Genomic DNA, 26,952 nt, shown 5'->3' with positions numbered 1-26,952 from the left:
ATACCACTGTTCTTAAGCTTACATTTCCATCAGGATTACAACTGCATAACTGTATTGATCAACACTTCCTTACCCTCAGGGGTGGAAGACTCCTTCCTGTGGCTAGAGGGGGGAGCCAGCAGGCTGATGGGATTTGGTTGGTGCTCTGGGGACCGGACGATGGCAGACATTATGATCTGGTGTCTGGCTGTGGCTGGTGTAGACTGTGGCTGGTGATCCACTGTTTTTAGATGAGCAGCTACCAGAACAAACACAGGAAATAGTTAAAATGATAATAGTTTCAGACATTCAGAAGAGATTGCTAACAACAATGATTGCCAAAGATTGGATCATTAGCAACAGGGAGATTGCAAATGAAGTGAAATGGATAGATCATGCTGGAGGTAGATAATTTTATTCCTGTTATCAACCATGTACCAACTGTTATTACTGTCATGCCCAAAATGAAGCTGGTAACCATGACTACTGCAAGACTCATATTAACCAATAAGCCAAAAACATATACGCCTTTTCAGAAAGATCTGAACAACAATGCTTAAGTGAAAAGCGTGAAGATTTCTCCAGGAATCTTGCAAAATGAGTCAACAGTAAATATTTTAATACTGTCCCATGAGTGCCAGAGGAAACTGAAAACTCAAAAGTATATATCTGACAGCCTTGCAGGACAGTTTCCTGACTGTTCGGGGCCAAATTGGCCCCCCCACAAAAGACACGGCGCATTTACCCTGTTTCAGCTGTTTTTACCGGCGCGGTGGATGTGGTGGCCTCTTGAGCAAAATTCTAATCTTTGGCTTTTTTTCCCCCCAGCGACCCAGAAGTCAGTCATAATGGGGACGGAAGTCCGGCGGTGAGCGGAGGTTCGCACACTAGAGGGGCGGAAGTGGGGCACGGGCGGAGTGTCCGCCGCTCTCACGCATCAGCGTAGCGCTGATGATGTCATCACGCTGGCGCGTCACCATGTCTCTCCCCTTCACCTAAAGGGGAGAGCTGCTACGATTCTTTAAGTTAGGTCCACTGGGCCACCAGGGAGGGTTTCAGCCAAACCTGGAGGCATAATTGTCTGCCAGACCTGGCAGTCGACCAACAAAAAAAAATGGCGGCTACGGCTGTGCGCCCTCCCATTTAATGGCAGCCGCACCACCATTTTAGAAGCACTCCAACAACAGTGCAATGGCAGAAAAAGCTGCAGGTGGCACTGAGCGGCAGGAGCAATATTTTCTCCGCGGATTTCACATTTGGGGGGGGAAAACGGACATTGGCGGTGCGTGCTCTGATGATGCACTTAGGACGGATCGGCAGCAGGGGAGCGGGTCACCGCTGGAGCAGAATTTTCAAAATGGCGGCCATTCCACGAAAAATCAGCGGCTATTCCACTCTGCAGCATGGCTGCCGATTTCCAGTGGTAACAGGCCTTAAGGGAAGGAGCAATTTCAGCCCCTTTAATACTTGTTATGGTCGATTAGAACTTCACATAACAAATCCCTGTTGCAGTGGGATCTCTGCTTCCTTTCAGAGGTTCACCAATTATAAGACATCAGCATGGCTTCAGAGCAGCAAAACAATCAATTATATAGTTGTGAATAGCTTGACACATCCTTTGCTTTCAAAATTGTGGCATTTGATATCGCTAAGAAACTTTGGTCCACTGGCCAGTTACTTTCTTCGTAAAGGTGGCAACTCTTTAGGGCAAGATAAGGGTTACTGCCAAGTCAGTCTGTGCTCAATCAGCAGGTCAAAGCCCTCAAACCAAATGAAGGATTTTGCCAACCACAAAGCTTCGAGCAGGGTCTGAGTGACAGCCAATACGGCAGACTTGAGAACAGATGATGTGGTCAATGATTTGATAATACAGCTGAAGCTGGGGCATGCTCATCACTCTTCCTGTAAGCAGTCTCCTGTTATGGTACTGTAAAAGGAAGGAGAGCTTTTGAACAAGAGTAAAGGGCCTTTCAGGTTATGCTTGAAGCTTCTTCGAAGAGATCAAAAGCTGCTGCAAAGGTAGATTCTGATGCAGCATGTCTTAAGGCCAAGAGGTAATTAGGGGCCTTGGGGTGTATTCACCCACAAAATCATGCAGATATACATAAATGATTCTATCACCTATCTCTCGCCCCAGAAGTGGTCCCAATGCTCCAGAAATCTGAAGCCCTCCCTCCTGCATCACTTCTCCAGACACACGCTAAACCGGTTCTCCTTAGAGCAGAGAAGGTTAAGGGGAGATTTGATAAAGGTGTTCAAAAACATGAAGGGTTTTGATAGAGTAAACTGTTTCCAGTGGCAGAAGGGTCAAGAACCAGAGGACACAGATTTAAGGTGATTGGAAGAACCAGAGGCGACACGAGGAAACATTTTTTTTTATGCAGCAAGTTTTTGTTATCTAGAATGCACTGCCTGACAGGGCGGTGGAAGCAAATTCAATGATAACTTTCAAAAGGGAATTGGATAAAAACTTGATAAGGAAACATTTGCAGGGTTGTGGGGAAAGAGCAGGGGAGTAGGACTAATTGTAGCTCTTTCAAAGAGCCGACACAGGCACGATGGGCCAAATGGCCTTCTTCAGTACTGTATCATTCTATGATACTAACCTGAATTGTTTTTCCATTTGCTAAAAAGTTTGTTGATAATCCAGAAGGTTACTCTTGGCTAGTGCTAATGGCTGATTTTTTGTGCTCTCTAAATCCGAGGGGGAATTCTGAGAGTCTGGAGAAAGCACAATACTGGGTTGCCATCTGAAAACCAATGGAGCATCCTGCACAAAGCATTAATGAACTGATGTCATGGGAGGAAGTGCACTCTGCATTGCATGCCTAGTTAGTGGTAGGACAAGAGGCATGGATGGTACCCATGCAGGATTCTTAAAATTTGCTCTAGGTGAAAGAAGGAGGAATAGCAATGGTCATGTATTTCAGCGCCAGAGATCACCATGTGTTCTTGGAGCTAACCTCAAGGTTGATGAATAGGATTCTACTTGAGATACTCATATCCAGTGTATTCTAGAGCTCCGCTGTGGTTTCTAGTCACAGGGGGATCCTAGTGAGCCCGAAATTATCTAGGAATCTTACTGAAACCAGCAGCTCTTGATGCGTTTCTTTGGGTGGTCATATTTTGGAGGTCCGAATAGCAATCAGAAAAGAACAGGCTATATTTTGCTTTCATGAACAATATGTAGAGCACATGATGACTTTAGACGAATCAGTCATCTTAAGATTTGGGGAATCCACTTCAATTACTTTCATTCATTTACAAAAGGCTTTCAACCTTAGTTTGAGATTTTTACCTCACTTGGCTATGAATAACTCTGCAAAGCAGGACAAACGTCAAGAAGCTGAGCATTGGTGAATTGTACTGCTTAAGCTGATTAAATGCCAGTAGTTCCCCCGAACACAGTTGTGGTCTCCAAGCTTTGGCTCTGCCAACCTTCCGCCAACCTCCTTGGATTTAGTCAAGTGGGGTATGTCCATATGTGCTACATCTAGATTTTCAGTAGTTTGGTTTGGAGACTTAAATAAGCTGATGGGTTTCCACACGCATCAAAAATTTTAAAGAAAGAACATTATGTGTCCGCCTCACCAACGGTAGCATGGATCGATCCCACGGCACTAATAGAACAGAGGAGTTTACCTGGTATCCTTACCAACATTATTCCTCAATGAACACCTCCAAAACAGATTATCTAATCATTCATCTCATTGCTAATTGTATTGCCCATCTGCAACCATCCCTCAGCTCATCTGCTGCTGAAACCCTCATCCATGCCTTTGTTACCACTAGATGTGACTATTCTAATACTCTCCTGGCCGGCCTACCTTTTTCCATCCTCCATAAATTTTGGCTCATCCAAAACTCTGTGGCCCGTATCCATCACCCCTGTGCTCGCTGGTGGGGGGGGGAGGGCGGGAGAAAGAAAGAAAGACACGGGTGGGATCGGAGGGGAGAGGGGGAATTCAGGGAAGACGGATCACTTTCTTCCAACCCCCTACAAGGGACATCGTTGGAGTGGATGATATCCAGAAGTCATGACTGTTACTATTCACTTCATACCCAATAAACCTGTTAACAATCTGTACACAATGCCTGCTCCATCTATGGTTTGGAATTGTGGGGGGGGGGACACGGGGAGAAGGATGCACTTGCACTGAGGTAAGGCACTTTTGGCTGAGGGAGGGATTACTTGGACTGGTGTAAGACACTTCAGCTGGGGGAAGCATGTACTTGGACTGATGTAAGACACTTCAGCTGGGGGAGGCATACACTTGAACTGGGGTAAGGTACTTCGGCTGAGGGAAGCATGTACTTGGACTGGGGTAAGGCACTTCGGCTAGGGGAGGGATGTATTTGGACTGGGGTAAAGCACTTCGGCTAAAAGAGGGATGTACTTGGACTGGGGTAAGGCACTTCGGCTAAAGGAGGGATGTACTTAGACTGGGGTAAAGCACTTTGGCTAAAGGAGGGATGTACTTGGAGTTTAGAAGAGTGAGAGGTGATGTTATTGAAACATACAAGATACTGAGGGGGGCTGACGGTAGATGTAGGGCAATCTAGAACTAGGGGGCATAGCTTCAGAATAAGGTTTCGCCCATTTAGAACTGAGATGAGGAGGAATTTCTTCTCTCAGAGGGTCATAAATCTGTGGAATTGTCTGCCCCAGAGAGCTGTGGCGGCTGGGTCATTGAATATATTTAAGGTGGAGATAGACAGATTTTTGAATGATAAGGGTCTGAAGGGTTATGGGGAGCGGGCAGGAACGTGGAGCTGAGCCCAAGATTCGATCATGATCTTATTAAATGGCAGAGCAGGCTCGAGCAGCCAAATGGCCTACTCCTGCTCCTATTCCTTATGTTCTTATTAAAATCACCCATGATTATTGCTGTACCTTTCTTACAAGTCTCCATTATTTCTTGATTTACACTCTGTCCTAGAGTGTAGATACCGTTAGGGGGCCTATAGACTACTCCCACCAGTGACTTATTTCCCTTATTATTTCTCATCTTCACCCAAACTGATTCTACATCTTGATCTTCTGAGCCAATATCATTTCTCACTATGGCACTGGTCTCATCCTTTAAGAAAAGAGCTACCCCATCTCCTTTTTCTTTCTGCCTATCCTTCCGAAATGTCAAATACCCTTGAATATTCAGTTCCCAGCATTGGTCACCTTGCAACCACATCTCTGTAAGGGCTATCAGATCATACCCATATATTTCTATACGTGCCATCAATTCATCTATCTTGCTACAAATGCTGCAGGCATTCAGATTACGAACTTTTAATGTTGTCTTTTTACCATTTTTCACTACTCTGACCCCACTTTCTGATGCACACTTATGTTTATACGCTCTATTCCTTCCTGTCACACTCTGGATATCATTACCCCTATCGCTATGAGAATTTAAAAATCAAGTCGTTGTTTAACCGGGAGCCAATGTAGGTCAGCGAGCACAGGGGTGATGGGTGAACAGGACTTGGTATGAGTTAGGATGTGGGCAACAGAGTTTTGGATGAGCTTAAATTTATGGAGGGCGAAGATGGAAGGCTGGCCAGGAGTGCAATAGTCAAGTCCAGAGGTAGCAACGGCATGGGTGAGGGTTTCACCAGCAGACGAGCTGAGGCAGAGTTGGCCGATGTTAGAGGTGGAAATAGGCAGTTTTAATGGCACGGATATGTGGTCGGAAGCTCGTCTCGGGTTCAAATATAAAACCAAGGCTGCGAACAGCCTGGTTCAGCCTTAGACAGATGCCAGGGAGGGGGATTAATTCGGTGGCATGGGAACGGAGTTTCTGACAAGACAGAAGACAATACAGCGATCTGATGTCACTACAAGGGTGCTAAGGTATGAAGACAACAAGAAATGAAGCTTCTTCCTGTTCCAATAATGCTTGAATTCAGATCTACAGGAGCCCTTTCAGCCCCAACAGAGGGTCTTTTTCACACCTTTCCAGGATTAGCAATTGATTATGCTGATGGTGTACATAGTCTGGGGGCCGCAAGGGCACTAGCTTGAAACAAAATCAGTCTCTCTGTAATGTATCCATTCTGTCACGATCCTGCAAACATACAGCCAACAAATCTTACTATTGTTATTACATAGAATTTACAGGGCAGAAACAGGCCATTAGGCCCAACCGATCTATGCTGGTGTTTATACTCCACATGAGCCTCCTCCTACCCTACTTCATCTAGTCCTATTGGGATATCCTTCTATTTCTTTCTCCCTCATGTACTTGTCTATCTTCCCCTAAATGCACCTATGCTATTCGCCACAACCACTCCTTGTGGTAGCAAATTCCACATTCTCACCACTCTGGGTAAAGATGTCTTTCTTGAATTCCTTGTTCGCTTTATTAGCGACTATCTTATGACCCCTAGTTGTGGACTCTCACACAAGTAAAAACATCTTCTCTACTGTTTATTGCATTCCCAGGAGAATGTTCCACTTTGTCTGTAAAGGAAGAAGTTGCTCAAGAATAAGACAATGGTAACATTGCCAGTTTGCAAGAATCTTTCCATAACCAGTGGGCACTGCATAATCTACACTGTTGTGTTACACCTGAGCTTACTGTCATTTAGTATTTTCAAAATTTCAGTAAGGACAGGCACCCCTTCACAAAAGATTTGTGGGGTCCTAACTATAAGGGCAATTTTATATTGGGGCGGGGATCAAAATGCCCAGTGTCCCTAAAATGTGAGCCATTTAATCAACTAAGTTTATTGTTATCTAATTGAATGGCTATTCACTCTCTACTTAAACACTGCTGGATTGCTGATGATGATGACTCTCGACTATGTAGGAAGAATAGGAAAAATAATGGAATCCCTACTAAAGGAGAAAATAGAAGAACATCTCGAAATCAAAAATATAGTAATGAATAGTCAGTATGGATTTCAAAAGGGAAAGTCTTGCTTGACCAAACTCATTGAATTTTTTGAAGAGTGTAGACAAGGGTAATGCAGTAGATGTAATTTATCTAGATTTTCAACAGGCCTTCGATAAGGCGCCACACAATAGGCTAATGAATAATGTCAGAGAATGCGGAGTTAGGGGACAAAGTGCAAATGAATAGCTAGCTGGCTTCAAGGCAGAAAGCAAACAGTAGGGGTAAAGGTGGCAATTCAGAGTGGCAGAAGGTGGGTAGTGGTGTTCCACAAGGATCAATGCTGGGACCACTGTGGTTCACAAATTATATTAATGATTTAGACTTTGGAATCAAAAACATAATTTCTAAATTTGAGGATGAAAAAAAAGACTTGCATTTATATAGCGCCTTTCACGACCACCGGACGTCTCAAAGCGCTTTATAGCCAATGAAGTATTTCTGCAGTGTAGTCACTGTTGTAATGTGAGAAACGCGGCAGCCAATTTGGGTAAGCAAACTCCCATAAACAGCAATGTGATAATGACCAAATAATCTGTTTTAGTGATGTTGGGTGAGGGATAAATATTGGCCAGGACACTGGAGAAATCTCCCCTGCTCTTCTTCGAAATAGTGCCATGGGATCTTTTACATCCACTATGATGATCCCAGTTGAAGTCCCCCATTATTACTACTCTATAGTTCTCACACCTCGTTGCAATTTTGCTCCTCCATATCTTTCCCACTATTTGGTGGTCTATAGAATACACCTAGGAGCAGCACTCCCTCAGCACTGCACTGGAGTGTCAGCCTAGATTTTTGTGCTCAAGTCCCTGGAGTGGGATTTGAACCTACAACCTTCTGACCCAGAGGCGAGAGTGCTACCAACTGAGCCACAGTTGGCTGGGGGGGGGGGGGGGGAGGGGGGGGTAAGTCAATACTGAGGAGCGCTGCAACAAATGGGCATATAAATGGCAAATTAAGTTCAACACAGATAAAACTGAGGCATTACATTTTTGTAGGAAGAATAGGGAGGTCACTTACTACTTGGTGGGTGCGGGTCTGGGTGGGGCAAAGGAACAAAAAGGGTCTCGGAGTACTAATACACAAAAGTAACACAGGTTAACAAGGCCATAAAAAAAGCAAACCAAGCACTAGGGTTTATTTCTAGAGGGATAAAATTGAAAAGTAGAGAAGTTATGCTGAACTTGTATCGAACCTTGGCTAGACCACACTTAAGAGTACTGCATACAATTCTGGTCACCATATTATAAAAAAGATATACAGGCACTGGAGAGGGTGCAGAGAAGATTTACAAGGATGATACAAGAAATGCGGGGATATACCCATCAGGAAAGGATGAACAGGCTGGATCTTTTTACACTTGAAAAGAGAAGGCTGAGGGGTGATCTAATAGAGGTCTTTAAAATGATGAAAGGTTTTGATAGAGTAGATAGAGAGTATGTTTCCATTTGTGGGGAAGAGCATAACGAGAGGCCATCAATATGAGATAGTCACCAAGAAATCAAACAGGGAATTCAGAAGAAACTTCTTTACCCAGAGAGTGGTGAGAATGTGGAACTCACAACCACAGATTGGTTGAAGCAAATAGTATAGATGCATTTAAAGGGCGGTTAGATAAACATATGAGGGAGATGGAAATAGAGGGTTATGCTAATAGATGAGGAAAGACGGGAGGAGACTCTAGTGGAGCATAAACGCCAGCATGGACTGGTTGGGCCAAATAGCTGGTTTGTGTGCCATATATCCTATGTAATCCTATGTATGGAAGTTTAACATAGTTTCACTGAGATCATGACGTCAATCGTCGTGCAATGATCCATTAGGGCCAGATTTAGCATCCGGGGCACTAACGCCTCATTAAACGCCCACCCCAGGAAACATCTGGAAAGCCAGCTGTTCCCAGGGTCCAGCAGGCGGTATCGGCAGCATAGTTAAATGGAGGGAGGAGGATCCGACATCGCAGGTCACATTGACTGCAACGGCTGCGCAAAGCACGATGTGTGAAGCTCCGACTTGAAAGCGGCAGTTTTATCTGCCATTACAGTGTCCTTACAACATCAGTGAGAGAACTGAATGGGGGCAATTACTAGTTCTCCTGTGTATCATACTCCATGCTATTGCCAGGCGGCGTCAAGCTAGAAGAAGGGCACTTGGCCATGTCGGCCCACGGATGAGGAGAGGTCTGGGGAGGAAGACTTATCCCCTACAAGATTACCAATGCTCATACCTCCAGCTCTGTGAGGAGCAGTGTGTGAGAAGGCTGTGCTTCCGAATGGAAGTGCTGACAGAGATATGCCATCTCCTACATGCAAACCAATGCCTAGACTACTCTAGAGGCAGCCTTCAATACTCCCCTCCACAATTATCTGAATTCATCGTGGTTGCACAACTTGGCCATCTTGAGAGGCCAGGCATGGACGCTGGAATGATACACAAGACACCAATGGAAAATGATGAATCATAAATTGTACTGCAACAAAGTAACAAAAGCTCCCCCCCTCCCCCCCATCAAAGGAAAACCATGCAATATACAACGTTATGTTGCAGGGCACTGAACAACAATGAAGTCCCTTAAATTAACACTTTTTTTTTAACATCGTGATTTTTGGCTGGGGCGCAAAAACTTCCTTGTGTAATGCTTGATTTTGCACCACCGATTATGGAACCTCATTTTCTGCCAAATTTAGCAAGGAATTCTAAACTTCCTTGTTTGCAAACTGTTTCCAAGCAGTATCAGGACCGCCCTGAAATGTCTAAAGCTGAAAATCCAGCCCTTTACATCTTGCCCAAATCAGGTTTTTTTTTTAAACAATCTACTGATAACATTTGTAGACTATTCTAAAGGTTTCTTGCCTTTGAGAATTCTATCTTAAACAGATACAAACATAGCTTTGTATGTAATATCTGTGCTAATGGCGCCTTCAGGAAATAGCTGCTTTTGCATACTAACATATAACTAAGCTGCAGAGTAGCAAATAGCATGTGAAAAGTACAAGGTAAAGTATGAACATCTGCAATTCAGCCCTGTAATACTGAAGTGACCAATAGATGCATCTGGCTCCCAAAAGTGCCCAGATAGTCCCATGAACACTAACACTGTACTCCCCTCTGTGAGAATGTTAAGTGCTCTTCACTTTTGCTTAAACCCTGGAGCCTGTTGAGGGTCTTCTTACTGCAGCCAAATCGGACTGTGTTAATGCACATCACAAAATCATTACCTGAAACACCTCAACCAGTCCTTGCCGCTTTGAATGTTCTTACCTTCCTCCCGCACACATTTCAACTCTACGCGAATTTTCTGTAGTGCATCTTCTAGCTCCATATTTCGACATCTCTCCTTATCCAAGGCTACCTTCAAGTCATTGTACTGCATGGGAATCTGGGCAGGAAAAGCAGAGTCCTCACGCCGGCGCCCAAACAAACTCTGCAACACAAGGAATGGTGTCATAATAAGAACATAAGAAATAGGATCAGGAGTAGGCCATTCAGTCCTTTGAAACTGCCCCACCATTCAATAAGAACATGGCTGATATTCTACCTCAACTCCACTATCCCCATATCCCTTGATTCCCTTAAATCTAAAAAATCTATCGATCTCTGTCTTGAATAGACTCAACATCTGAGCAGCCACAGTCTTCTGGAGTAGAGAATTCCAAAGATTCACAACCCTTTGAGCCTCCCTGGGTGAGATCAAACTAAGAGAGAATACAGGATGGTCTAAGATGGGTTTGCAGTGTACATATGTGAACGCACAAAGCATAGTAAACAAACTAAGTGAGCTGCAGGCACCAATAGCCAAATAGGAATATGATGTTGTGGCAATAACTGAGACCTGGCTCAAAAAAGGCCAAGATTGGGTATTAAATATTCCTGGTTATAAGGTATTCAGGAAAGATAGGGAAGGAAAGATAGGAGGTGGTGTGGCAGTATTGGTTAAGGAGAATGTTACAGTGCTGGAGAGGGAGGATGTCTTAGAGGGGACAAAGACAGAATCTATATGGCTGGAGTTAAGAAATAACAGAAGTACCATTACACTACTAGGTGTATTCTATAAGACCACCAAATAGTGGGAAAGATATGGAGGAGCAAAATTGCAGAGAAATTAGTGAGGTGCAAGAACTATAGAGTAGTAATAATGGGGGACTTCAACTATCCTAATATAAATTGGGATCAATATAGTGTTAAGGGCAGAAAAGGGGAAGAATTTCTGAAGTGTGTTCAGGAGAACTTTCTTGAGCAGTATGTTTCTGGCCCGATGAGGGAGGAGGCAATGCTGGATTTAATTCTGGGGAATGAGATAGGTTAAGTGGAGCAAGTACTAGTAGGTGAACATTTAGGGAACAGTGATCATAGTATCATAAGGTTTAGATTTGCTATGGAAAAGGACAGGGAGCAATCTAGAGTCAAAATGTTTAACTGGGGCAGGCCAATTTCAGTGGGATGAGAACGGATCTGGCCCGGGTAAACTGGAATCAAACAGTGGCAGGCAAAACTATCATGGAACAATAGGCTGCCTTTAAAGAGGAAATAGTTCAGGTACATTTGAGGTACATTCCCACAAGGGGGAAAGGCAGGGCAACTAAAGTCAGGGCTCCCCGGATAACGAAAGAGTTGGAGAATATGATGAAGTAGAAAAAGAGCGCATATGACAAATGTCAGGTTGCAAATACATCCGAGAATAAGGCTATAGAAAGGACAGAGGAGAAGTGAAAAAGAAAATAAGAGGGACAAAGAGAGGGTAGGAGAATAGAATGCCAGCAATCATAATTGGTAATCCATAAGTCTTCTATAAGCATATAAATATTAAAAGGGTAGTAAGAAGAGGGGTGGGGCCTATTAGGGACCAAAAAGGAGACATATGAAAGGAGGTAGAGGGAATGGCTGAGTTACTAAACAAGTACTTTACATTTGTCTTCACCAAGGAAGAGGATGCTACCATAGACATAGTGAAGGAGGAGATAGTGGAGATACTTGATAAGGTAAAAATTGATAAAGAGGAGGTATTAGGAAGGCTGGCTGGCTATACTTAAAGTAAAGATAAATCAGCAGGAGCAGATGGGATGCATTCTTGGATGCTGAGGGAATTGAGGGAGGAAATTGCAGAGGTACTGGCCATAATATTCCAATCCTCCATTGATACAGGGGTGGTGCCAGAGGACTGGAGAATTGCAAATGTTACACCATTGTACAAAAAAGGATGTAAAGATAAACCCAGCAATTAGAGGCCAGTCAGTTTAACCTCGGTAGTGGGAAAGCTTTCAGAAACAGTAAACAGAGTCAAAATGAACAGTCACTTGGATAGGTGTGGATTAAATAAGGAAAGCCAGCATGGATTTGTTAAAGGCTAATCATATTTAACCAACTTGATAAGAGTTTTTTTGATGTGGTAACAGAGGGCTGATGAGGGTATCGCGATTGACGTGATGTACATGGATTTCTAAAAGGCATTCGACAAAGTGCCACATAATAAGCTTGCCAGCAAAGTTGAAGCCCATGGAATAAAAGGGACAGTGGCAGCATGGATAAGAAATTGGCTAAGTGACAGGAAACAGAGATTAGTGGTGAATGGTTGTTTTTTCAGACTGGAGGAAGATATACAGTGGTGTTCCCCAAGGCTCGGTACCAGGACCACTGCTTTCCTTGATCCATATTAATGACTTGGATGTGGGTGTACAGGGCACAATTTCAAAATTTGCAACTGACACAAAACGTGGAAGTACAGTGAAGTGAGGAGGATAGTGATAGACTTCAAAATGACAGACTGGTAGAATGGGCGGACACGTGGCTGATGAAATTTATGTGAAGTGATACATTTTGGTAGAAAGAAGAAGAAATATAACCTAAAGGGTACAATACTAAAGGGGGTGCATGAACAGAGAGACCATGGGGTATATGTGCGGCAATCGTTGGCAGGGCAGGTTAAGAAAGTGGTTAAAAAAGCTTAACAGGATCCTGGGCTTCATGAATAGAGGTATAGAGTATAAAAGCGTGGAAATTATGATGAACCTGTACAAAACACTGGTTCGACCTCAGCTGGAGCATTGTGTCCAAGTCTGGGCATCGCACTTTAGGAAGGATGTGAAGGCCTTAGAGAGAGGGTGCAGAAAAGATTTACGAGAATGATTCCAGGGATGAGGGACTTCAGTTACGTGGATAGACTGGAGAAGCTGGGATTGTTCTCCTCAGAGCAGAGAAGATTGAGAGGAGATTTGATAGAGATGTTCAAAATCATGAGGGGTCTGGACAGACTAGTTAGAGATAAACTATTCCCATTGGCAGAAGGATCGAGAACCAGAGGACATAAGATGATTGGCAAAAGAACCAAAGGTGACGCAAGAAAAAACTTTTTTTTTTACACAATGAGTGGTTCAGATCTGGAATGCGCTGCCTGAAATGGTGGTGGAGGCAGACTCAATCACTGCTTTCAAAAGGGAGTTGGCTAAGCACCTGAAATAAAAAAATTTGTAGGGCTACAGGGAATGGATGGGGAAGATGGACCAACTGAAGCACTCTTGCAGAGAGCTGGCACAGGTTCGACTTTCTTCTGTGCTGTAACCATTCTATGGTACTACAATTCTAAATTCCACAGCTGCCATGCTGGGATTTGGACTCATGTCTCCGGATCATTAGTCCAGGTCTCTGGATTATTAGTTCAGTAACTTAACTACTATGCTACACAATCAAATGCACCACCTTGAAGAAATTCTGTCAGAAAGATATTCGTCTCTCTCAGAACATGTTGGGTGCCCTCATCCCAAATCGTGGAAAAAACATTATTGTAAATCAGCTAATTTCTTTAACTTTTCCTGTAATAAATTCAAATTTGGTTTTGTTTAGTTCCCCCCAGTTAATTTTGAAGATTTCAGCAGGTACCAACTCAAGGAAGAGCAAAGCAGGTGTCCAGGCAGGCAAGCATTCAAGGTTAGGACAACAAAGTTCAATAGCCTGCTCAAGAAATTTCAAACAGGCATGATTATACTTCCATTCATATAATACCCATGCTTCAGTTTGTATTCATATTTAACTACCTTCTTCTTTTTAATTGGCTGGTCCATCTTTGATTGCAGAAAATCGATCAGTTTAGACTGTTGAGTGATAGTACCTTCCAGCTTCACTCTATCATGGGAGAACACCATCTGTCGATAGAGAGAATGGTGAACATTGAAAATGGGCTATTTCAATTGCCCCAATATGTGCATCACAATCATAGTCTAATTAATCAAGAGAAATATTAGTTTCTGCTATTTTTTCCATGTTGGAAACCAGGATTTTCCTGTAACCTTCCACTGGATTACATTCAGGTCTTGGCTCAAAAACTTCAGATTGATATTATAACTGCTTTCACATAGTACACGCATATATCTTTGTACAGACATGGCAAACTGCACATCTTTCAATTGTGAAATCATACTTTACAGGGTTACTATTACAGAAATAATCTTCAGTAATACCAGATTAGCCTGGTCATTCCCCCATCTAAAACCCCACTCTGTCAGTGAAGAGCATAGCCTCTAAATCAGGCAGAAAAGCAGGACAGGAGGGCACAAGCCAATATCCTGGAGACTGAAATCCTTAATTTTAGTCAAAATGTAGAGGTGAATACAATATTGATTAAATACAGTTTGGGTTTTTTTTTCACAAAATTGATCAGAGGCAAGGATTTTAGTTCACTGCAAAATGCCATGTTAAAGATATCAAAACTTTTCAGTTATCTCTATACCAACTGACGCTGATGCACTACAGCAGCCACAAAGTACGTACACTCAAATTTACGTTAAAGATTGGACATCTGGGCTTAATCCACCCAGACATACTTATGCACTCTAAAGACCACATTCCTGTGCTTTCCCAACTACATTGGTCAAAGCCGCTGGTTTCTGGGGAGGAATGGTTGTACAGGTTCTACCTCAATTTGTTTTTATTGCTTTTTGATACCATTTGTCAGTCACCACATTGTATAAAAGCAATCTGATTTTTAATTGCATTCAACTCTCACCTGCATGTTTGCAATCTGGTACTCCAAATCACTCTGTTCTGTCTTCAACAGGTCAGCCTGATCCAGGGCTTCCTGCAGGCCTTGGGTCAGACGGAAGATGTGCGTTTTGTGCATGTCTAACTGCTGTTGCAGTTTTGTTTGCTAAATAAGGGGAATAACCACAAGGTTCAGAAAAATATGAACATAAAAGTATAGAGATGGACAGAAAGAATATAATTTACTAAGCTAATACAAATTTGGTCATAGTTAATAACCATGAGATTTCATTCAGTGTTAATAACACCAGAGTCCTGCAACTAGCAGAGCTGGTGTTCAATTTCTGCTCAGGAAAAGAGTGCACCAGGCCAAATGGCAGGCATGTTTTACCACGTCCCTGAGCAGAAGTGAAACTACTTACCCTGCACTTTTAATTGGTGTTGTCCCATGGACACATAAATCCCCATTTTTAAGAGGACAATTTCTTCCTTTAACATTACTATTGTTGAATCCCCCACCGTCAACATCAATGCGGATTTCGTCCTCTACGGGGTACAACGAACATGATTTTTACAGCACGACAGCTGCAAGAAAATCGCAGGGAACAGCACCAATCCTTGTACATGGCCTTCTTTGAATCGGCAAGATCTGGGTGGTGAAGGTACTCCCAACAGTGCTATTAGGGAGGGAGTTCTAGGATTTTGACCCAACGACGATGAAGGAACGGCGATATAATTCCAAGTCAGAATGGTGACTTGGAGGGGAACTTGCAGGTGGTGGTGTTCCCATGCACCTGCTGCCCTTGTCCTTCTAGATGGTAGAGATTGCAGGTTTGGGAGGTGCTGTCGAAAAAGCCTTAGCGAGTTGCTGCAGTGCATCTTGTAGATGGTACACACTGCAGCATGGTGTGCCGGTGGTGAAGGGAGTGAATGTTTAAGGTGGTGGAAGGGGTGCTGATCAAGTGCACTGATTTGTCCTGGATGGTGTCAAACTTCGAGTGTTGTTGGTGTTGAACTCATCCAGGCAAGTGGAGAGCATTCCATCACACTCCTGACTTGTGCCTTGTAGATGGTGGAAAGGCTTTAGGGAGTCAGGAGGTGAGGCACTTGCTGCAGAATACCCAGCCTCTGACCTGCTCTTGCTGCCACAGTATTTATGTGGCTGGTCCAATTAAGTTTCAGGTCAATGGTTACTCCAGAATGTTGATGGTGGGATTCGGCAATGGTAATGCCATTGAATGTCATGGGGCAGTGGTTAGACTCTCTCTTGTTGGAGATAGTAATTGCCTGGCATTCTGTGGCGCGAATGTTACTTGCCACTTATCAGTCCAAGCCTGAATGTTGTCCAGGTCTTGCTGCACGCAGGCATGGACTGCTTCATTATCTGGCGAGTTGCGAATGGAACAGAACATTGTGCAATCGTCAGCGATCATCCACATTTCTGACCTAATGACCTGATGAGGGAATGTCATTGATGAAGCAGCTGAAGGTGTTTGGGCCAAGGACACTGCCCTAGAATCTTACAGCACAGAAAGAGGTCATTTTGGCCCATCGCCGGCCAAAAAAAAGAGCTTTCCAGTCTAATCCCACTTTCCAACTCTTGGTCCGTAGCCCTGTAGGTTACGGCACTTCAAGTGCACATCCACTTTTTAAATGTGGCGAGGGTTTCCGCCTCTACCACCCTTTCAGGCAGTGAGTTCCAGACCCCCACCACCCGCTGGGTGAAGACATTTCCCCTCAAAAACATCTAACAATTATTTTAAATCTATGCCCCCTGGTTCTTGACCCCTTTGCTAAGGGAAATAGGTTAGTCCTATCCATTCTATCCAGGCCCCTCATAATTTTATACACCTCAATAAGGTCTCCCCTTCGCCTCCTCTGTTCCAAAGAAAATAAACCCAGCCTACCCAATCTTTCCTCATAACCAAAATTCTCCAGTCCAGGCTACATCCTCATAAATCTCCTCTGTACCCTCTGTAGTGCAATCACATCTTTCCTGTAATGTGGTGACCAGAACTGCACGCAGTACTGTAGCTGTAGCCTAACTAGTGTTTTATACAGTTCAAGCATAACCTTCCTGCTCTTGTATTCTATGCCTCAGCTAATAAAGGCAACTATCCCATATGCCTTCTTAACCACTTTGTCCATCTGGCCTGCTACCTTCAGGGATCTGTGGACATGCACTCCAAGTTCCCTTTATTCCTCTACACTTCTCAGTTTCCACCCATTTAATGTGTATTCCCCTGTCTTGTTAGCCCTCACACTTCTCCGGATTGAATTCCATTTGCCACTGTTCTGCCCACCTGATCAGTTCATCGATATCTTCCTGCAGTCGACAGCTTTCTTCATTATCAACCACACAGTCAATTTTGGCATCATCTGCAAACTTCGTAATTATACCCCCTACATTCAAGTCTAAATCATTGATATATATCACAAAAAGCAAGGGACCGAGTACTAAGCTCTGCGGAACCCCACTGGAAACAGCCTTCCAGTCACAAAAACACCCATCAACCATTACCCTTTGCTCCCTGCCTCTGAGCCAATTTTGGATCCAATTTGCTGCTTTGCCTTGGATCCCATGTGGGACCTCATCAAAAGCCTTGCTAAAATCCATATACACTACATCAAATGCACTACCCTCATCGACCCTCCTTGTTACCTCCTCAAAAAATTTAATCAAGTTAGTCAGGCACGACCTTCACTTAACAAATCTATGCCGACTGTCCTTGATTAATCCATGACTTTCTAAAATGAAGATTTATCCTGTCCCTCAGAACTTTTTCCAATAATTTTCCCACCACCAAGGTTAGGCTGACTGGTCTGTAATTACTCGGTCTATCCCTTTCTCCCTTTTTAAACAAAGGTACCATGTCAGCAGTCTCTAGTCCTCCGACACCTGTAGCAAGAGAGGATTGGAAAATGATGGTCAGAGACTCTGCTATTTCCTCTTTTGCTTCTCTTCACAGCCTGGGATATGTTTCATCCGGGCCTGGGGATTTATCCACTTTCAAAGCTGTTAAACCCCTTAATACTTTCTCTCTCACTATGTTTATTTCATCTAATATTTCACACTCCTCTTCCCTGATTGCAATGCTTGCTTCGCCCCTCTCTTTTGTGAAAACAGATGCAAAGCATTCATTAAGAACCATATCCACGTCTTCCGCCTCCACACACAGATTATCTTTATAGGGCCCAAATTTGCTCAATTTTTTTTGGAGCAACTTGATTTTTCTGGAGCATCTTAAAAATCCCCATTCTGCACATTTAATTTGCGCCAGTGTAAGTGAGCAAGTTGGGACTTTTTTTTAGTTTCGTTTTTTTTCCAAAAGGGGGTGTTACTAGCCGTTTTGGCCATTTAAGCCAATTTGGACAGCTAATAGTTGCTCCAAACTAACTTAGGACAGCGTGTATGGCCACTTGTGGCCGCACAGAAAACCCTTGCGGAGAGAGTTAAGAAATCAGCACAGGTTAGTACATTCTAAAACACCAAGACTTACAAAGCACTAAACAATGCACAAAAAGCATTCAATAACAAATAAAAAAATAGAAGGAAGCAGAGAAGACCTGCATCTAAAGCACCAAGGCTTACAAAGTTTTAAGGAAAGATTAAAAGAAAATAAAGGAACTCTGCAAACACACAATTCCAGTAGTTTAAACAACACAAGCAGCTACTTACATGTACAGGGCTTTTTTCATGTCACTCATTACTTTGCACATTTTTACAGGTTTCCTTCACAATCATTTTTTTTAACCTGTACAGGACTCTCCCTAAAACAAATTAAGCCAAGCGATGTTTTCATTCTCTGTAAGTAATTGGCTCCAAAGGCTGTATGCCGAGATAATTCCAAAAAAAGTATAAAATAGAAACAACTTCCCCATATTTTTGCCAGAAACAAGTTAGCACAGCAGGTTTCCATCTGTTCAATAGCTTGCGGGCTCGCGGGAGACCATTCAGCCAGGGATAGGGGCGGCGAACATCGGGTTGTCCCTTCGGCCAGGGATAGGGGCAGTGAGCATCGGGTCCCGCTCACATTCTGCAGGATGCACTGGGAGGGCGAGGAGCTACTGCGCATGCGCGCAGACTCCACTGCGCATGTGGACAGCTGCCGGCATGGTTTTCGGCGCAGGGCTGTAGCTCCACCCCACTCCACTCTACTCTACTCTATTCTATACGCCCCGCCAGGGCCCGGGACACACAGCAGAGTGGCCAGAACCGTAAGTTTTTTGCCGCCATTTTGAGCCGCCGTTTTGAGCGCACAAAGTTGGCGCATCTCGGGTGAGTGCGCTGGAAAACGGGGTTGGGGAAATTTGGGCCCATAGTCTCTAATAGGCCCTACTCTTTCTTTAGTTATCCTCTTGCTTTTAAGGTATTTATAAAATATATTTGGGTTTTCCTTGCCAAAATGTTTTCATGCTCTCTCTTTGCTTTCTTAATTTTCTTTTTCATTTCACTGCTACACTTTCTATACCCCTCTAGAGTCTCTACAGTATTGAGTCCTTGGTGTCTATCATAAGCCTCTCTTTTTTTCTTTATCCATCCTGCATGTCCCTTGACATCTAGGGGGCTCGAGAATTGTCAGTCCCAGCCTTTTTCTTTAAGGGAACATACTTACTCTGACCCTCCGGATCTCCTCCTGGAATGTCTCCCACTGCTCTGACACTGATTTACCTTCAAGTAGCTTTTTCCTATCCACTGGCTAAATCAGTTCTCAGCTTAGCAAAATTGGCTTTTCCCCAATTGAGAACTTTTATTCCTGGTCTATCTTTGTCCTTTTCCATTACCACCCTAAATCTAACCGAATGATGATCACTACCACCAAAACGCTCACCCACTGATACCCCTTCCACCTGCCCAGCTTAATTCCCTAACATTAAGTCCAGAACCGCCCCCTCCCTTGTTGGGTTTGCTAAATACTGGCTAAAGAAAGTTCTCCTGGAAGCATTTTAGGAATTCTGCACCCTCTATATCTTTCACACTAATTTTATCCCAGTTAATATTAGGGTAGTTGAAATTCACTTCTCAGAAATGTGTCTACATATTTGCTCTTCTATCACCCTCTGACTGTTTGGGGTATCTATAGTATATTCCCATCAGTGTGATCACCCCTTTTTTGTTTTTCAATTCAACCCATATGATCTCATTTGACAATCCTTCCAACATATCATCCCTCCTCACAGCTGTAATTCTTACTTGAATCAATACAGCAACCACCCCTTCTTTTTTAACCCCCTCGCTATCCTGTCTGAAAAGCCTGTAACCAGGAATGTTGAGCTGCCATTCCTGCCCTTCTTTCAGCCATGTCTCAGTAATAGCTATAATATCATACTCCCAAGTGCCTAGCTGTGCTCTCAGCTCATCTGCCATATGCCCTATAACCCTTGCATTGACATATGTACCATTTAAAACGGCCAAACTTCCTTGTTATCTATTTTCTAGCCCTCGTTTCCTGTCTTCCAAATTCACTTTCGACTTTTCTGCTTTCCAATTCCAGCTTTGCTTAAGAACATAAGAAATAGGAGCAGGAGTAGGCCACCTGACCCCCCCCCCCCCGAGTCTGCTCCGCCATTTAATAAGATCTGATCATGGACTCAACTCCACTTCCCTGTCCATTCCCCATAACACTTTATTCTCTTATTGCTCAAAAATCTATCTCCATCTTAATATATTCAATGACTCAGCCTCCACAGCTCTCTGGGGCAGAGAATTCCATAGATTTACAACCCTGAGAGAAGAAATTCCTCCTCATCTCAGTTTTAAATAGGCGGCCCCGTTTTCTGACAATGTCCCCTAGTTTTAGTTTCCCTTATGAGTGGAAATATCCTCTCTGCATCCACCTTGTCGAGCCCCCTCATTATCTTATAGGTTTCAATAAAATCACCTCTCATTCTTTTGAACTCCAATGAGTATAGGCCCAACCTACTGATCCTATCTTCATAAGTCAATTCCCTCATCTCCGGAATCAACCTAGTGAACCTTCTCTGAACAGCCTCCAATGCACGTATATCCTTCCTTAAATACGGAGACCAAAACTATACGCATTACTCTAGGTGTGGCCTCACCAATACCCTGTAGAGTTATAGCAGGACTTCTCTGCTTTTATACTCTATCCCCTTGCAACAAAGCCAACATTCCATTTGCCTTCCTGATTACTTGCTGTATCTGTATACTCACTTTTTGTGTTTCATGCACAAGGACCCCCAGGTCCCTCTGTACTGCAGCACTTTGCAATTTTTCTCCATTTAAATTATAATTTCCTTTTCTATTTTTTCTGCCAAAGTGGATAACCTCACACTTTCCCACATTATACTCCATCTGCCAAATTTTTGCACACTCACTTAGCATGCCTATATCCCTTTGCAGATTTTTTGTGTCCTCCTCACAATTTACTTTCCCACCGATCTTTGTATCATCAGCAAACTTGGCTACATTATCCCTTCATCCAAGTCATTAATATAGATTGTAAATAGTTGAGGACCCAGCACCAATCCCTGCGGCACCCCACTACTTACTGTTTGCCAACCAGAAAATGACCCATTTATCCCGACTCTCTGTTTTCTGTTAGTTAGCCAATCTTCTATCCATGTTAATATATTACCCCCAACTCCGTGAACTTTTATCTTGTGCAGTAACCTTTTATGTGGCACCTTATCGAATGCCTTCTGGAAATCCAAATACACCACATCCACTGGTTCCCCCTTATACACCCTGCTCATTACATCCTCAAAGAACTGCAGCAAATTTGTCAAACATGATTTCCCTTTCATAAAACCATGCTGACTCTGCTTGATTGAATTATGCTTTTCCAAATGTCCCGCTACTGCTTCCTTAATAATGGACTCCAGCATTTTCAAGTTTGCTGACGATACAAAGATGGGAAGAAAAGCAATGTGTGATATGTGAAGAGGACACAAAAAATCTGCAAAAGGACATAGACAGACTAGGTGAATGGGCAAAAATTTAGCAGATGGAGTATAATGTTGGAAAGTGTGAGGTTATGCACTGTGGCAGAAAAAAAAGAGCAGTTATTATTTAAATGGAGAAAGATTGCAACGTGCTGCAGTACAGCGGGACCTGGGGGTACTTGTGCATGAAACACAAAAGGTTATAAGAACATAGAAAATAGGTGGAGTAGGTTATTCGGCCCTTCGAGCCTGCACCGTCATTCAATAAGATCATGGCTGATCATTCCTTCAGTACCCCTTTCCTGCTTTCTCTCCATACCCCTTGGTCCCTTAACCGTAAGGGCCATATCTAACTTTCTCTTGAATATATCCAGTGAGCTGGCATCAACAACTCTCTGCGGCAGGGAATTCCACAGGTTAACAACTCTCAGTGAAGAAGTTTCTCCTCATCTCAGTCCTAAATGGCCTACCTCTTATCCTAAGACTATGTCCCCTGGTTCTGGACTTCCCCAATATCGGGAACATTCTTCCCACATCTATTCTGTCCAGTCCCGTCAGAATCTTATACGTTTCTATGAGATCACCTCTCATCCTTCTAAACACCAGTGAACAAAGGCCCAGTTGATCCAGTCTCTCCTCATATGACAGCCCAGCCATCCCTGGAATCAGTCTGGTGAACCTTCGCTGCTCTCCCTCAATAGCAAGAATGTCCTTCCTCAGATTAGGAGACCAAAACTGAACACAATATTCCAGGTGAGGCCTCACTAAGGCCCTGTACAGCTGCATTAAGACCTCCCTGCTTCTATATTCAAATCCCCAGCTATGAAGGCCAACATACCATTTGCCTTCTTTACCGCCTGCTGTACCTGCGTGCCCACTTTCAGTGACTGATGAACCATGACACCCAGGTCTCGTTGCACCTCCCCTTTTCCTAGTCTGCCGCCATTCAGATAATATTCTGCCTTGGTGTTTTTGTCCCCAAAATGGATAAACTCACATTTATCCACATTATACTGCATCGGCCATGTATTTGCCCACTCACCGAACCTGTCCAAGTCACTCTGCAGCCTTTTAGCGTCCTCCTCACAGCTCACACCGCCACCCAGTTTAGTGTCATCCGCAAACTTGGAGATATTACACTCTATTCCTTCATCTAAATCATTAATGTATATTGTAAAGAGCTGGGGTCCCAGCACTGAGCCCTGTGGCACTGTATGCAGGTACAGCAAGTGATCAGGAAGGCCAATGGAATCTTGGCCTTTATTGCAAAGGGGATGGAGTATAAAAGCAGGGAAGTCTTGCTACAGTTATACAGGGTATTGGTGAGGCCACACCTGGAATACTGCGTGCAGTTTTGGTTTCCATATTTACGAAAGGATATACTTGCTTTGGAGGCAGTTCAGAGAAGGTTTACTTGGTTGATTCCGGAGATGAGGGGGTTGACCTAGAAGGAAAAGTTGAGTAGGTTGGGCCTCTACTCATTGGAATTCAGAAGATTGAGGTGTGATCTTATCAAAATGTACAAGATTATGAGGGGGCTTGACAAGGTGGATGCAGAGAGGATGTTTCCACTGATGGGGGAGACTAGAACTAGTGGGCATAATCTTAGAATAAGAGGCCGTCCATTTAAAAGTGAGATGAGGAGGAAATTTATTTTCTCAATGGGTTGTAAATCTGTGGAATTCGTTGTCTCAGAAAGCTGTGGAAGCTGGGTCATTGAATAATTTAAAGACAGAAATAGACAGTTTCTTAACCGATAAGGGAATAAGGGGTTATGGGAAGCGGGCAGGGTAGTCCATGATTGGATCAGCCAAAATCATATAAAATGGTGGAGCAAGCTTGAGGGGCCGTATGGCCTACTCCTGCTCCTATTTCTTATGTTCTTATTTTCCCAACGACAGATGTTAAGCTAACTGGTCTATAGTTTCCTACTTTTTGTCTGCCTCCTTTTTTAAATAGGGGCGTTCACTTGTGGTTTTCCAATCCGCTGGGATCGCCCCAGAATGGAGGGAATTTTGGTAGATTACAACCAATGCATCCACTATCTCTGCAGCCACTTCTTTTAAGACCCTAGGATGTAAGCCATCAGGTTCAGGGGACTTGTCCGCTTTTAGTCCCATTATTCTCTCCTTACTGAATCTATTCTCAGGTTAAATTAAAATTAAAAAGTAGGACCTCAAAGTAGTAATCTCGGGATTGCTACCAATGCCACGTACTAGTCAGAGTAGGAATCGTAGGATAGCTCAGATAAATACGTGGCTTGAGCAGTGGTGCAGCAGGGAGGAATTCAAATTTTTGGGGCATTGGAACCGGTTCTGGGGGAGGTGGGACCAGTACAAACCGGACGGTCTGCACCTCGGCAGGACTGGAACCAATGTCCTAGGAGAAATGTTTGCTAGTGCTATTGGGGAGGAGTTAAACTAATATGGCAGGGGGATGGGAACCAATGCAGGGAGAAGGACGGAAACAAAATGGAGACAGAAGCAAAAGACAGAAAGGAAGAGTAAAACTGGAGGACAGAGAAACAAAAAGGGCCACTTTGCAGCAACATTCTAAAGGGTCCAAGTGTGTTAAAAAGGGAAGACTGAAGGCTCTGTGCCTTAATGCGAGGAGTATTCGGAATAAGGTGGACGAATTAACTGTGCAGATAGCAGTTAACGGATACGATGTGGTTGACATCACGGAGACATGGCTCCAGGGTGACCAAGGCTGGGAACTCAACATCCAAGGGTATTCAACATTTAGGAAGGATAAAGGAGGTAGGGTGGCGTTGCTGGTGAAAGAGGAAATTAATGCAATTGTAAGGAAAGACATTAGCTTGGATGATGTGGAATCGGTATGGGAGGAGCTACGGAATACCAAGGGGCAGAAAACGCTAGTGGGAGTTGTTGTGTACAGACCTCCAAACAGTAGTAGTGATGGGGAGGGCATCAAAACAGGAAATTAGGGGTGCATGCAATAAAGGTACAGCAGTTATCATGGGTGACTTTAATATGCATATAGATTGGGCTAACCAAACTGGAAGCAATACAGTGGAGGAGGATTCCCTGGAGTGCATATGGGATGGTTTTCTAGACCAATATGTCGAGGAACCAACGTGGGGGGGAGGCCATCTTAGACAGAGTGTTGTGTAATGAGAGAGGATTAATTAACAATCTCGTTGTGCGAAGCCCCTTGTGGAAGAGTGACCATAATATGGTGAAATTCTACATTAGGATGGAGAATGAAACGGTTAATTCAGAGACCATGGTCCAGAACTTAAAGAAGGGTAACTTTGAAGGTATGAGGCGTGAATTGGCTAGGATAGATTGGCGAATGATACTGAAGGGGTTGACAGTGGATGGGCAATGGCAGACATTTAGAGACCGCATGGATGAACTACAACAATTGTACATTCCTGTCTGGCGTAAAAATAAAAAAGGGAAGGTGGCTCAACCGTGGCTATCAAGGGAAATCAGGGATAGTATTAAAGTCAAGGAAGTGGCATACAAATTGGCCAGAAATAGTAGCAAACCCGGGGACTGGGAGAAATTTAGAACTCAGCAGAGGAGGACAAAGGGTTTGATTAGGGCAGGGAAAATAGAGTATGAAAGGAAGCTTGGAGGGAACATTAAGACGGACTGCAAAAGCTTCTATAGATATGTAAAGAGAAAAAGGTTAGTAAAGACAAACATAGGTCCCCAGCAGTCAGAATCAGGGGAAGTCATAACGGGGAACAAAGAAATGGCAGACCAATTGAACAAGTATTTTGGTTCGGTATTCACTAAGGAGGACACAAACAACGTTCCGGATATAAAAGGGATCAGAGGGTCTAGTAAGAAGGAGGAACTGAGGGAAATCCTTATTAGTCAGGAAATTGTGTTGGGGAAATTGATGGGATTGAAGGCCAATAAATCCCCAGGGCTTGATGGACTGCATCCCAGAGTACTTAAATAGCCTTGGAAATAGCGGATGCATTGACAGTCATTTTCCAACATTCCATAGACCCTGAATCAGTTCCTATGGAGTGGAGGGTAGCCAATGTAATCCCACTTTTTTTTTTAAAAAAAAGGAGGGAGAGAGAAAACAGGGAATTATAGACCAGTCAGCCTGACATCGGTAGTGGGTAAAATGATGGAATCAATTATTAAGGATGTCGAAGCAGTGCATTTGGGATTTGTGAAAGGGAAATCATGTTTGACAAATCTTCTGGAATTTTTTGAGGATGTTTCGAGTAGATAGACAAGGGAGAACCAGTTGATGTGGAGTATTTGGACTTCCAGAAGGCTTTCGACAAGGTCCCACACAAGAGATTAGCGTGCAAAGTTAAAGCACATGGGATTGGGGGTAGTGTGCTGACGTGGATTGAGAACCGGTTGGCAGACAGGAAGCAAAGAGTAGGAGTAAATGGGTACTTTTCAGAATGGCAGGCAGTGACTAGTGGGGTACCGCAAGGTTCTCTGCTGGGGCCCCAGCTATTTACATTGTACATTAATGATTTAGACGAGGGGATTAAATGTAGTATCTCCAAATTTGCGGATGACACTAAGTTGGGTGGCAGTGTGAGCTGCGAGGAGGATGCTAGGAGGCTGCAGAGTAACTTGGATAGGTTAGGTGAGTGGGCAAATACATGGCAGATGAAGTACAATGTGGATAAATATGAGGTTATCCACTTTGGTGGTAAAAACAGAGAGACAGACTATTATCTGAATGGTGACAGATTAGGAAAAGGGAAGGTGCAACAAGACCAGGGTGTCACGGTACATCAGTCATTGAAGGTTGGTATATAGGTGCAGCAGGCGGTTAAGAAAGCAAATGGCATGTTGGCCTTCATAGCGAGGGGATTTGAGTACAGAGGCAAGGAGGTGTTACTACAGTTGTACAGGGCCTTGGTGAGGCCACACCTGGAGTATTGTGTACAGTTTTGGAAGGAAGGACGTTCTTGCTATTGAGGGAGTGCAGCGAAGGTTCACAGACTGATTCCTGGGATGGCAGGACTGACATATCAAGAAAGACTGGATCAACTGGGCTTGTATTCACTGGAGTTCAGAAGAATGAGAGGGGACCTCATAGAAACGTTTAAAATTCTGACGGGTTTAGACAGGTTAGATGCAGGAAGAATGTTCCCAATGTTGGGGAAATCCAGAACCAGGGTTCACAGTCTAAGGATAAGGGGTAAGCCATTTAGGACCGAGATGAGGAGAAACTTCTTCACCCAGAG

At 43.7% G+C, this 26,952-nt stretch overlaps 1 protein-coding gene across 3 annotated transcripts in view; it reads right to left on the bottom strand.

The window, feature by feature from the left end:
• Positions 1–26,952, bottom strand: part of LOC139268860 (citron Rho-interacting kinase-like) — a 336,825-nt gene that overhangs the window by 74,278 nt on the left and 235,595 nt on the right. For all 3 annotated transcript variants that reach the window (XM_070887645.1, XM_070887646.1, XM_070887647.1), the window contains 4 exons: positions 14,872–15,012; positions 13,904–14,011; positions 10,137–10,299; positions 74–238 (listed from right to left, as the gene is read on the bottom strand). In XM_070887645.1, the coding sequence (XP_070743746.1) occupies positions 74–238; positions 10,137–10,299; positions 13,904–14,011; positions 14,872–15,012 (577 nt within the window). The remainder of the gene's footprint in view (positions 1–73; positions 239–10,136; positions 10,300–13,903; positions 14,012–14,871; positions 15,013–26,952) is intronic.

This window comes from Pristiophorus japonicus, chromosome 8 (genome assembly GCF_044704955.1).
Source record: "Pristiophorus japonicus isolate sPriJap1 chromosome 8, sPriJap1.hap1, whole genome shotgun sequence".
NCBI classification, from domain to species: Eukaryota; Metazoa; Chordata; class Chondrichthyes; family Pristiophoridae; genus Pristiophorus; species Pristiophorus japonicus.
The sequence above is the reverse complement of the archived record's forward strand: the minus strand, read 5'-3'. Positions and strand labels throughout refer to the sequence as shown.